Here is a 13124-nt window from a genome sequence, read left to right as displayed (position 1 = left end):
GGATAGAAAAATTTTTGGCAAATGGTTATTTCATCTCAATAGAACACCCTGGAGATATTACAACCACCAAATCAACGAAAGAGTAGGCTAGTTCCAGACACCTTAAACAAACACCTAACACACAGCCTTGCTTACATGTTCATGCACAAACACATAAGAAACCAAAGCCTGGGAAAGGAGGAAATCCCCGGATGGAAGAGGGCCAGCAAGGGGCTCCAAGGCTGCTCCTGCTCCCCTGGCAGGCAGGCAGACCCCACAGTGTGTCACACGCCCTTGGTTCTTTAGCAAAGGGAGGGGAGCTGTTTCTCACCGCTGCCTTTGGCTATTTAACCACCTATTGTCTCCTTCAGTCCCTTTACCCTGTTGAGTGCCTGCCCTGGCATCAACTCGGTCTGTCGGTTCTCCTGTGGAGACCTGGCTTTAATTCAGCCTCTTTCCTTGAGCTCCTGGAGTTGGCATTGCTGTGAGGAGCCAGCTACAGTCCTCCTCTCACAATTGTGCAGAAGAGATCTCTCATCATTGCCTTTCCTTCCGAGGAGACACACCTCCCCCTTGCTATTTATAAGCACAAATCTTCTGTGTCAAAGAGAGAACAGACACTATTTTGAAATGGAAGAAAACCACCACTCAGCCTTTGACCTCTCATAGCTGGGTGTGTCTGCCAGGACTTGTGCATGTGAACCTGGACAAGCGTGTGGGCACAGGCTCAGGGCCTGGCATCCACTCATCCATGCCTGAGATCAGGAGTCTTGCCTTTGATAAGTAAACCCCACATCTGACTCAGACAGCAGCAGGAGTGGCTGGGTCCAGGATAGGGTCCAGGAAAGGGTCCTCAGGCTTTCTGAGGGTGTGCCCACTGCTCCCAGGGCCCTATGCTGCCTTGGGGGACAGCCACAAAAGGGTCACCTGAGTGTGCTGGTGTTTGACCCTGTCCCATGGACCCAGGGTTTCCTGCAGCCACACTGATGGTATTGCACAGATGTCCCATCACAGCTCTGTCAAGTGGGTATGTTCCTTGGTGACTGGAGTGGTTCAGGGGATTGGTAACATGATCCCCAGACTTTCTCTTCCAGGTACCAGGCTGAAACTCGGCTCAGGGTGTTAGTAACTGGAAGCTGCGGCCAACAAGGCCAGGTGGCAAAAGTAGTTAAGGAGGGGGTGGAGGGAGTGGAGGGCAAGTCCTCCTATGCACAGCTGGGTCACCAACCCATGGCCTGAGCCATCTCCATTCCCTGCTCTGTAGAAAAGAGCCAGCCAGACTCCCTGCTCCCACGACGATCTGCCCCATGAAAGTATCTAGGAAATAAGGCTCTGACTAGAGTGCACAGCCAAATATCCCCTGAGAATGCAGAAGAAAATGCAGAAAGAGGCCACTTCTCCCGGCGTTGAGTGGATGAGGTACGGGGGCGGGGGCGGAGGAGCAATAGAAGAAAGCAGAGAATGCGCCGACACCGGGGCTTTGACTGCTCGGCCCTGGGGACTCAGGCACCAGACTGGCCCTTCTCGCGGGGGCTAGAATCACCCAAACGTGGGGCGCAGCTTTTAGCAGAAGCGGCCGCAGGCCCGACCATGCCGGCGAAAGTGCGCGGGCAGCTCTGCGGTCGCCCAGCCCTGGGCACGCGAGCGGGGGAGGCCCGCGGCCGAGAGGGCGATCAGCCCAGCCTACCTGCCCGGGCGCCCCGAGCCGCGGCCCAGCTTTGTTCGGCGGCCGACCGGCCGGCTGCCCCGCGCCCGCCCCACCTGCGCCCTCCCCGAGCCCACCGGGCCCCGCGGCAGGCAGAGCCCCGGGAACCGCCCGCCCGCTCCCGAGCCCAGTCCCGCGGCGCCCCGGGCGCCAGGCCGGAGCGCTGGGAAGTTTCGGCGGCCTGGGACGCGCGGGGCGCTGCCGGGCGGCGAGGCGAGGCGGCGGCAGCCACTTCCCACCGCGGCGCCCGGGCGCTTACCTGCACGTCCGCCGCTCGTTCGGCCCGGGCTCCGTGCGCGCGGCCCGGCGGACCCTCGCCCCGCTCCTCACGCGCGGCCGGGCGCGGGGCTGCAGGCGCGGCGGGCGCGCTCCGCTCGGGGGTCCCGCCGAGGCGCCCGCCGGCCCCGGTGCCCGGCAGCCCCGCGGGCCGCGCACCCCTGGGGCGGGCCTCGAGGCTCGCGCTGCTCCCGCGCCGGGAGGGCGCCCCGCGCGGCGCTGGGACCCCCGAGCTCGGAGGGCGGGAGGCGGGGGCACGCAGCCCTCGGCTGGGCCGGAGGGAGGCCCTGGGCGCCGGCTCGGCTGCCGCCGTCGGTCGTCTCCGGGGCGCGGACCCGAGGAAGTTGCGGCCCCAAGTCGGCTGCGGGGCGGGCGGCGGCCGCGCTCGGAGTGCAGGGGCCGTCGCTGGGCGAGCGGATCCCGGGGGCTCCGCACCTCCGCCCCGCCCCCCGCGTCTCCTCCCCTCCCCCGCCCCGCCGCCGCGCCAGCCCCCGGCTCGCCGCTCCGCGGCCGGCCCCGCGCCCCTCCCGGGGCTCCTCCTCGGAGCGGGGCTCGTGACCTCGGCACCTGCCTGCCGCCCCCCGGCAGAGCGTCCCGGGCCCGGACGCGGGGGTGAGGTGGGGAGCCCCCGCCCCAAGCCCGCCGCCCAGCCGCGCTCCCAGCCCGGCACGCCCACCGCCGCCTTCTCCCGGAATTCCACCTGGTCCTCCCGGAGCACCCGTGGGACTTGCCGGCCAGCAGCCCCCCGGGACTCCCTGCACTCCTGCAGGAACACCCAGCTCAGGCACTGCAGAGCTGGAGGCTCTGGGAGCGGACACAGTTCCATCGACAGCTCTTATGTTTACGTCAAACGCTTGCACCGCTTCATCCTCCTTTGCCCCAAAGGAGAGTGATCTGCTATCTCCGCTCCACAAACCCAAGTCCGCCCTGCGCGTCCCCGGGCCCTTCCTACAGCACCCAGCAGACAGTTCAGGAGCGAGCGAAGCTGATGCAGGAGCGGGCACACCAAGAAAAATGTTTCCAAATGGCCAATGTGTTCTCTCTCTCATCGTTTCTGTGACAGCTTTACGGCTAAATTATTCACTTGACTTTCTGGAGGGAACCCGGGGCACAGAAAAGTGGCAGGACAAGTCCATAGTCATGAAAATAGGTAGTGGCCTGAAAACTCACTAGAGCCAGTTTCCGGTCTCAGCTCAGGCTGATGTTTGAATACTTTCACTGAGGCCCCCAAGTCTGTTAGTAAGTCAGCTACTAGCACCTCTGGGTGAGCTGCCCTAGAGGGAGTTAGCCAAGGTCCCACGGGAGGCAGGAGCTCAAACCCCAGCTGCTGGACCCTTTTCCAGATGCTAATAACGGGCCAAACAAGAGCGATCAGCAGGGTCTGAGGCCTGCCCTCCAACTGCCTTTTCTTTTACATCCTGAGACTCCCTTCTCTTCCCTGAGTAGGAGGTCACCCTGCTAGAGAATTGCCTTTGAATGCAGTACAGTGAGGAGGAAAACAAAACGAAAAAAAGCAGTGGTAGTCACGGAAGGCTTTGCCTTCTCTTAATTAGTAACCGAACAGGGTGACAGCCTTCCCCTGTCAGTGGGGGAAGGGCCGCGGGGAGGCTGACGGATGAGCCGCCAGAAGCCCACCACCCTGGGTTGGCAGTAAGGAGCTATTGTCCTCGGGGGCGGGGGGGGGGGGTTTACAATAAGGAAAATGAGAGCTGTTTTTGCAAATACCCGACTAATTAGAGGGAAAGGCTTCCTCCGAATTGCGCTGGCTTCTTCCCACCTCACAGTGAATGGGGTTTATGAGACCAGGTCCAGCAACTTTAACTGAATGGCCTATAATTGCCATGGAGGGGGCCTGCCTTCACTGAGGGGACCTAGTTCAAGGCTTTATCTTTGGGGACAGATGGGACAGGCAAGAGAGCTGGTCTAAAGCATCCATAAAAGCTTAGAATCCACTTTATCAAATGACAAATAGGCTCAGTTCCTCTCCTCCTCAGAATAAAGCCTCAGTTCTGGGGTTAGGGTCTTTGTGGGAGGTCAAGGGAAGGCCTTGCCCTGGTTTTTCCAAAATGCAACCTGGGAGAATTTGGAGATTCACTTCATATACACATTTATGGAGCCTAAACACATAGAGATGACTGAGACCAGTTTAAAGTTCAGAAAGGTTAAAGTCTAAAGGAGAGGGGTGGAGTTGGGGACAAGCATCTTATTTGGGGCTTAGAATGAGCTCAAGAAGGGATGCCTTTACTTGGTCCCCAGATGATGATCCAGCCAGAGAGCAGGTGACAGGTGACAGCAACCCCAGATGAATGTCCCATACTTAGTCCTGCATCTCCCACCACCCTCCCAGTCTGAGATGAGTCAAAACTTGTGGCCTAGGGAGGGTGGCTGCAGTGCCCCCAGGAAAGGAACTTGTGGCTGAGTAGCTGGGAAAACATTTGAGTGAGGAGCCAGCAGCATCCTGGGCTGGATTCCCAGGGGAAGCGGTAAGCGCCCCACTGCCTTAGTCACAGACCCGCTGGGGAGTCTAGAGCCAGCCCCCCAGACAAGCACTGCTGGGAACGTGGGCCATCGCACTCCTGCTCTGTCTGTGATTGCTGGGTGGGGTTTCTCATCTTCTCCCCGAAATAAGACATATCCTAACTTGGCATTTGTGGTTTAAACAAATAAAGAAAAAACAAATATTGGGACCTATGGAAATGTGTAATGATTCCTTCTCTGCTTATACAAGACTCTGTTCCCCTTCCTGGTCATGACCTCACGGGCCACCAGCCACTCTCCCAGATCCCTTCCAAGCCAGAACCCCTAACAAACCCTGTGGGAAGGAGGCAGCCTCCTCCATTTCCTCACCCTCTGGGCTCTCCAGTGGACACGTCTAGGGCTCTGGTGGTGGGCTGTGCTGTTCCGTCCCCAGGTCCTGTGGGGCTCCAGATGGTACAACTGGTCCTGCTCCAGCAGGGCTCCCATTCCACCTGGTCTGTGTCTATAGCGCCTTCAAAGGGTTTACCTTGGATGCACAGTAGGTTCTGCGGGGGAACCAGCCTGATGATGAGCCTCTGACGCACAGAGCCAGATGCACGAGCAAAGCCGGGAAGCCCCATCCCAAGAGCCGGCCCACGGGTGCTGGGCCTCTGCTGGCCGCTAGGCACTGTTCTTGTGCTTGTCCTCTGGGTGGTTTTCTAAGAATGAATGAGGCCTTAAAAAAACTGGTAGATTCTGACCCAAATATGCAGATGCTGCCCATGGATTATCCACATAGCCTCAAGATAGCTGAGAAAATTTGGGACGTCTGCTTCAGGGAAATGCAGAGAGCGGGAGGTAGCAGGGTTGGTAAGAAGAAAACTCTGCTCTCGTGAGTTCAAGTCCGCCCTGAAGTTTACTTGTAGGGAAAGTTCACACAAAGATGCCAGTGACTAAAGGAGTTTGTACAAGGATAGCAGGGCCTCCAAAGCCTGGACATCTGAGGTGTGCAAGGGGTTCACCAATTTATAAGCCATGTTTATGTTTTTACCTTAATTGAGCTCCATCAAGTGAGAACAGTCCCACTCTCTCCCCTGACCGGTTCTCCCCCGATGCAGCTAGATAGACCCGGCCAGTGGCAGAGCAGGCAGCCCCGTGTCAGCCCACATGGGGAGCCAGGCTCCCTGCCCACATTGCCGCCGACCTCCCTAGGCCGCAGTGTCCATGTCTGAAAGGGGGTAGGGGAGAGCCCCTGCCTCGTGGGGATGCGAGAGCCGACGGATAAGGCAGATAAAGAGGCCAGGAACAATGTCTTACAGAAAGTATATATACTCAAGAAATGGTCATAATTGTGTGAATGTTATTAAATAGCATGACCTAATTTTCCATGGGACAGTCTAATGGTGTCCCAGTCCTTGAACTCCTGGATTTCAATCCCCATTTCCTTTCCTTAGAGAAGACAGAGTCTTAAACTGTTCTTTGAATGAATTACTGGTTTACAAACATCTACAATGAAGCTGTGATGGTATCACTAGAAACAGACAAAATCCAGAGCCCCCAGCTGGCAGTGGAGGTGTTGTCATAGGCTGAGGCCCGATAAGGGGGAAATGGGATGAGCTAATGAGTGTGGTCCAATTAAGTGGCCCTACTGCTCAACCAGAATATGAGGTACTACTTGGAATTGTCACCAGTGCGAAGTGCTATTTTCTTTTGGAAGACTCTCACCCCCCATGGCCCTCCTGTTGTTCCCTTCTGAACTGTGACCAAAGCCCTTTCCTGTATCCTGTGCAGAGGGACAGATGTCACGGAGGAAACGGGGTCAAGAGCACCCACTCTGAAGGAGCTTTGCTCTCCTGGTGGCCCAGGAACAGCACATGGAAATGATCGAGGCCAGGGGCCCATGGTGTGTTCCTAGGTGCCCAAGTCCTGCTCACAGCGTCGGGGCCACAGGGAAGCCTAGGCCCCCCTCCTTGTGGGGCTCATGGCCCTGGTGGGTTGCCTCCCATCTCTGGGCCTCTGTGTCCTCACCTGAGGGGAGCACCGGTCTGACTCAATAGTCCCCCAGAGCTAAATGAGTCCATAATTGAGTCAAAGAGGAAATCGAGAAAGCCAAGGTGTGGGTGGAAGGTGGTGAATTTAACTCCCTATACATTCTGTTTTGAGGGTCAGTGGGGCATCCAAGTGTTGACAGCAAGAAACAGAGAACTGGGACAGGGGTTAGAAGTCAGGGTGGCTGAGGTGCCATGTCAGTGAAGTGACTGATAAATGTGAAAGCCAGAGGGCAGGGGTCAAGGCGGGAGGAGGCCGGTGGGGGGGGGGTTGGGGGGGGACTCTGGCCATGTGTGCGGGTGATGCCTGCACAATCACCAGGGCAGGGGAGGTGTTTTCCACAGTGCGGGAGCCCCAGCAGGCAGGCAGGCACGCTAGGTGGCAGAGGGAAGTGAGGGTGCTGAGAACCCTCTGCCGTCCAGAGGGCTGGTGCAGGCGGGTGGAGCAGCCCCGGTGCCTGGGAGGAGGGGAGGCAGGAGCTAGCAGAGTGGGGGCTCGTATTCCAGAATGCGAGCAGCCCTGATTCCTTCTGCTCCAGAGACTGGGCGCATGACAGGAAAGACAGAAGAGAGGCCCTGAGTGGGGACTCTTATGCCTTGTGACCAGAGGGTGTCTCAAGGTCATTTGCTCCAAAATAGCTACTTGGGAGGCTCCTCAGGCATTGATGGGTTGAATTGCTGCTTTATCAGAATCTCCCAGGAAAAAATCTTCCCAGGTTGCCCCGCAGGCCTTCTAAGTACCTGTGGCCATGGTCTGTAACATTTAAGGCCCCACAACTGAGCTGGAGACTCAGCTACAGTCCCGAAGGTACCCCCCAGGAGCCTCCCAGGCGGGAGAAGTGCTGGCTGAACTGTGCAAAGTAAGCCAGAGAAGGCAGGGGTCCTCCCGGAGCTGCAGGAAGTGTGTCAGTCAAGTTGCCCAGGCTACCCCACAGTACAGGTCTCCACAGTTAGGCTCCTTCCTGCCTGGGCCGGGCCAGGACCCGGCCAGTGGCGCTCAGCCCAAAGGAGGCTGGCTTCCAGGTCCCACCATGGCCGTGCTGCTGGAGAGGTAACTTCTGCTCAATGGCACTAGTAAGGATGACAAAGGAAATGCACAGGTAGTCCAAACATCTCAAGGTAAGTAATGGTTTGTTTCCTGACCTATAATTATCATCAAAAGCATTTATAAACTGCATTCCGCTGTTTGAGCTGGGATACTTGGCTCCGCAGTTTCCGATCTGAAGCATCTGTTTGGCTTCAGGAAAAATGGCTGTACCACAAGAGACAGTCAGTGACAGGTGAAAATATATCATTGTAGTGGACAACTGTCAAACATCCAGAATGTTAAGTCTAAAGCATTTAGCCCACACCCTCCCTTGTTCTCTGATATTTATGCAAGTACACACACACACACACACACATACATAGTTATGCAAATATCTGTGACCTAATAGTAACTGACTTTAATATCCTGCACTAACCCTTGAGGTTAATATGTTGATCAATAAAAATGACTCACAGAAAATAGCAATCAGCTACAATGTTAGACTCTAACATTTTTCCTGAGACATTTCTCCACAGACCCTGAGATACAGAAAGATGATTAGCACAGAGACTGAAATTACATTCAGTATTTCCTTTTCTTTCAAGTTTCAAATATAGCCATGAACACCTTTGTTCTAAGAGAACAAACAGATAAATGCTCTTGGTTTTTGTAGGCTAAGTAGGGTGCTGGAGGCGCTGACTTGCATTTCCCAAACCTCAGTATGTAGGAGGGAGACATGTAAGGAGCAAATGGGACAAGAAACCACTAGCCCAGGGCGAGAAGTCCTGGCTGGTGACCTCACTCTTGTGCAAAACACTGCAGGTCTCTTTTATGCCCACACTCCTACCTCCCCTTGTAATTTCCTTTTGGCCTTCCTTGCAGCCTGGCCACCATCCCTGTCTATTTCATTTTGGGGCTGCCTTCTGTGGTCCATGCCAAGCAGGAATTTCTGGAAACAGAAAAGCTGTCAGATCCGCAGCAGATGTCTCTCAGTGGTGGAATCTGAGTGGAGGAGACACTGCAGGCCCCAGGGGTAGGTGAGGAAGCTGCCGGAGCCTCCCCAGGACCTCTAGATCACACCACCTGGGCGGCTGCCTGCCTCTAGCCCGCCCCTGAGGTGCCCTGCCCAGACTGCCCCCACCTCCCGATCCCAGCCAGTGGCAGCAGCTAGGAGCTGCTTGTGTGGCTTCTTTAATTTCAGTGTTCACCTGGGTTTGTAGTTTTATAGGCAGGGCCTCTGGAGGCTGATAGTGAAGGCCCAGGTAATAGAGACCTAGCCGGCACTCGGTGATGCTCAGAATTCTCCTTCCCTGGGAGGAGTCGAGTGTTTCAGGGATGCCTTCATCCTAACAAGAAGAATCAGAACAGATCTGGTCATGATTGGTACTTGAAGACCCTCTCCCTTGGCACTAGGGAGCCCTTGGCACCGCCTGGCTTGCAGTGAAGGCGGTGACCCAGACAGAGGGTCACTCATCTGCTCCAAGTATGGAGTATGTAAATATTTACTCAGGTCCCAGCGATGGCCCGAGTGCCTTTTATGTGGCAGGAAGAGGAAAGATCAGACAGGTTGGCAGTGGGCAAAGCAGTGGGGGTGCAGAGAGCTTCTTCTCTGGGAGGCGCTGTTGCTAAACTGCCAGAAGCAGGAGAGGGAGGAGCTGGGGCAGCCGAGTGTGGGGCATCCCCAGGGGGTGCGAGAGAGGGTGTGGTGGGAGCCTGGGGCACGCAGCCCTGCCTGACATGTCTTGGGTCCTTCTCTCACAGGCAGCTGCCCAGGGCTCTGGGGGCCCCTCCACTGTTTGCAACAAAGAGTGTAACCTCAGCCTTGTCCTCTGAGGGCGAGGACAGGAGAAGGGGACAGAGTACCACCTGAGGATGAGGCTGCCCAGCTGCCCCTGCTGGGGCCCGGGCTTTGGGGCCCATGCCACCCAGCAGGGGACCCTGCCTCTGGCTACCTTAGGCCGCAGTCACTGCCCACTCCTACCTTCAGGGACTGGAATTCTCTGGCCCGAGTTCTGTACACAATGGGGAAGGAAGAGCTGGGCTGGAGAACTTACAAGTGGAAAAGAAAATGTTTTTTCTATATAATCTGTCCAAACTCACAACGAGGCAGCCAGCCAGTTGTCCCCAAACTGAGAACTGAGGAACAGTTAGTTCTTGACCCCAATCTCTCAGCCTGAGAGCAGAGGTGTCACTTTTAATAAAGCAAATTTGAGGCGGTGCTTGGAACTCAAGCTCAGGCTGCAAAAGGGCCACACCCAGGAGAGTCGCTGACAGCGGGTGGGGCGGCCTCCCTTACCCCAGGTGGCAGGCCGCAGAGAAAGCAAACCCGCCCAGTCCTGGGGTAGGGAGCTCCCCCCAGTGGCCCAATGGACCCACTTGCTGGTGGCTCCCAGGGTCTGGACAAAGGGGAGGCAGCAGATGTTTGCCCAAGCCCAGAGTTGGGCATGAGAGAGATGGCCCACTTCTGGGTATAAATCCAGTGGTACTGAAAGCAGGGACTAGAAGATAAACCTGCACTCCCAGGTTCACAGCAGCAGTGTTCACGACAGCCAAAGGCAGAAACATCCCACATGCCACTGACAGATGAAGGAATAAACAAAGTGCAGCATAAACATACAATGGATATTATTCAGTCTTAAAAAGGAGGGAAATTCTGCCACATGCTACAATGTGGATGAGTCTTGAGGACTTTATGCAAAGTGAAATAAAACAGACACAAAAGGACACATATTGTATAATTCCACTTATATGAGGTACCTAACATAGCCAAACTCAAAGAAACAGAAAGCAGAGTGGTGGGCACCAGGGGCTGGGAAGAGGGAATGGGTGTGGATTATTTAGTGGGGTCCAGAGTGTCAATCGGGAATGATGAAAATGTTCTGGAGATGGGTGGTCGCATCACAGTGTGAACGTACGGAATGAACTGTACACTTCCAAATGGCTAGAATGGTAAGCTTTATGTTACCTGTATTTTACCATAACAGGAAAAGAAAAAAGATGGGTCTGCCTATTTTCATGGAAAAAAACACACCTTTTTCCAGGTTCCTAAAAAATATCCCAAATCACCTAACTTATATTGAAATTTCCTGTGCTTGGTCTCAGCCTAGAATGAAATCTGACATGAATGTCGTCTTACAATCCACTCAGTTTGGAAGAATAAAACAGGAGGAATTACCCCACTTGGTGCAAAAGCTTACTGTATAGTCAGAGTAACCGAGACAGTATGGTCTAGGTGCGAGGATGCACGGATGAGTGAAGGAGGAGAGAGCCCAGAGACAGGGCCACCCACACGTCACGTGCCCCACTGGCTTTTGCCAAAGGAGAAAAAAAAATTCAATGGAGGAAGGTCAGGCTTTTCAATAAATGGTGCTGGAGCAACTGGACATCCATAGATTAAAAAATGTGAACCTGGACCTTAATTGCACACTTGATAAAAAAATGATTGCGTTCATCATGAACACTAGGGAAATTAAGGCCACAGTGAGATCTCACCACACATGTATTAGTGAGGAGCTAAAGTGCAAATAGTGACACCACCGAATGCTGGCAGAGTGTGAAGAACCTGCATTTCTCACACTTGCCAGGAGGATGGAAAATGGTACAGAGCCTCTGGAAAATAGTTAGGCAGTTCCTTAAAAGCAGAAACATACCTTTACCATAGAATCCAGTAATCACACAGCTGGGCATTTATCCCTGAGAAATGAACACTTATGCTTACAAAGAAACCTGTATGTGAACATTTACAGCAGCTCTACTTGTAATGGCCAAAAGTTGGGAAGAGCCTGGACATCTTTTAGTGGTGACTGTTTAAACACACTGTGGTACATCCATGCCATAAAATAGTACTCAGCAAGAAAAAAGAGCCAACCAGTGATGCAGCCAACAATTTGGATGGCTCTCAGAGGCACTATGCTGAGAAAAGCCAATTTCTAAATGTTATATACTGCACAGCTCCATTTATACCACAATCTCGAAAGGACAAAATTATAGAGTTGGAGACACCTTAGAGGTGTCAGGGGTAGGGGTGGAGTGGGAAGGGGCACAGCACTGCTAAGTAGAGCATGAGGGAGACCTTTGTGGCAGTGGAGCAGTTCTGTACCTGGCTTGATGGGCAAGAATCTACACAAGTGATAAAATTGCAGAGAAACACACACACATACACACTCATACGAGTAAGCTGGTGAGATCTGATGAAGGCCTGTAGATGGCACCATGCCAATCACTTGGTTTCAGGAATGGTCTATAGTTATTTATATAAGATGTGACTATTGGCAGAAACTGGGTGGAGGGGTGTGGGTCCCCCTCTGCTATTTTTGTAACTTTCTGTGAATCTATAATCATAAAAAGTGAAAAAGGCTGGAGAAAACCCACTCAGCTCCTCAAGAGAGCAGGAAGAAGAGGGACATGAGTGCTGGGCACTTGCTGTGCACCCTGAGCCAGGCACCCAGCTCCAGGAACTTCACCCTATGCACCTCGGGCCCTGTGAAGAGCATGCTACCCATTTAATGGACGAGGACACTGAAGCCCAGAGTGGAGAATCGTGTTTCATGATGAGTCCATCCGACCTGAAAGCCTGTCCCCCCCAGGGCGCTGGGGCTGCACGCATGAAGAGGACGTGGTCACCTCGTGCTTTGCCCGCAGAGCCCCCAACGTCTCAGACGTGAGCCCCAAGCGCTTTTGTCTCCATCCTCATTGATCAAGTGGCCCCTCTCCCGGGCGGTGTCATCCGTGCAAGCTGGTCAGAACAAAGCCCCGCCTTCTGGCAGCCCGTGTCTTTTGAGCAACTGTGTGGTGTCCCTCTCCAGCCCACGAATCTAGGTGGCCACGAGACGAGGCCGTATCTTTGGGCGGGCGCTCAGGCCTCAGGCCCTGCCAAGTGGTCTCCTGGGTGTGTCCACTCCCGCTGTTCTCTGCCTGAAGGTCTCCTCCAGCTGGACTGCTTTGTGGCCCCTGCTGGCTTACCTGCCATCTCTGCTCCTATCTGGATTCTGTCCACTTTACAGATGTATCTTTGCCACCCATGGACCCCACCTGGCCACCCCAACCAACCCAGGGCATCCCCACTCCTCTCACTGGGGACTTAGGTCTCTCTCTGCACACAGTAGGCAGTCAGCACTGGCTTGCTGAATAAGTGATTTGTGGACTTACCACATGTAGCCTTGCACTGACACTGTGCATCTATGCTCAGCGTCTCCTGCCTATCCAAGGGAAGCTCCTTAGCTTACACTGATTCCTAGTCTCAGCAGCCTTCACCCAGCTGACTGATCGTAGAGCAGTCACGGGTGACAGGAGCTTGTCTTCCCCCCCGCGGCAGCACTGCCACCTCCCCCTGCTCAGCCCCGTGGGTCATCCTGCCTCAGACACTGGCCCTGCTGGCATGCTGGTGGCTTGAGGTCTGGCTGCCAGTGACTTTCTGATCCTTGCCTCTTTGCTTCTGTGGCCGTGACCAGCTGAAAGGGTCCTGAGGTGTACCATCTCCAGTAGTGGGCTCCCCGCCTCCTCCCAGCTTCAGTCCATTGTCGCAGCCTCCCTGGGGGCCGCCTGGCTCCTTGGGCTCTGAGTCACTTCTAGAATGAACTTGGCCACCAGTGCAGAGCTGGGAAACGAGGTCTCCCCCAGCCCCATAAAGGTT

At 54.9% G+C, this 13124-nt stretch overlaps 1 protein-coding gene across 1 annotated transcript in view; it reads right to left on the bottom strand.

Moving 5' to 3' along the window:
- The window catches only part of WNT5B (Wnt family member 5B), a 105809-nt gene extending 103022 nt beyond the window's left edge, over positions 1-2787 (bottom strand). The window contains exon 1 of the mRNA XM_017660182.3: positions 2661-2787. Within this exon, the coding sequence (XP_017515671.2) occupies positions 2661-2786 (126 nt within the window). The 5' untranslated portion in view covers position 2787. The remainder of the gene's footprint in view (positions 1-2660) is intronic.
- Between the last annotated feature and the right edge of the window lie 10337 nt (positions 2788-13124).

Source organism: Manis javanica, chromosome 15, assembly GCF_040802235.1.
Source record: "Manis javanica isolate MJ-LG chromosome 15, MJ_LKY, whole genome shotgun sequence".
Taxonomy (NCBI): Eukaryota; Metazoa; Chordata; class Mammalia; order Pholidota; family Manidae; genus Manis; species Manis javanica.
The sequence above is the reverse complement of the archived record's forward strand: the minus strand, read 5'-3'. Positions and strand labels throughout refer to the sequence as shown.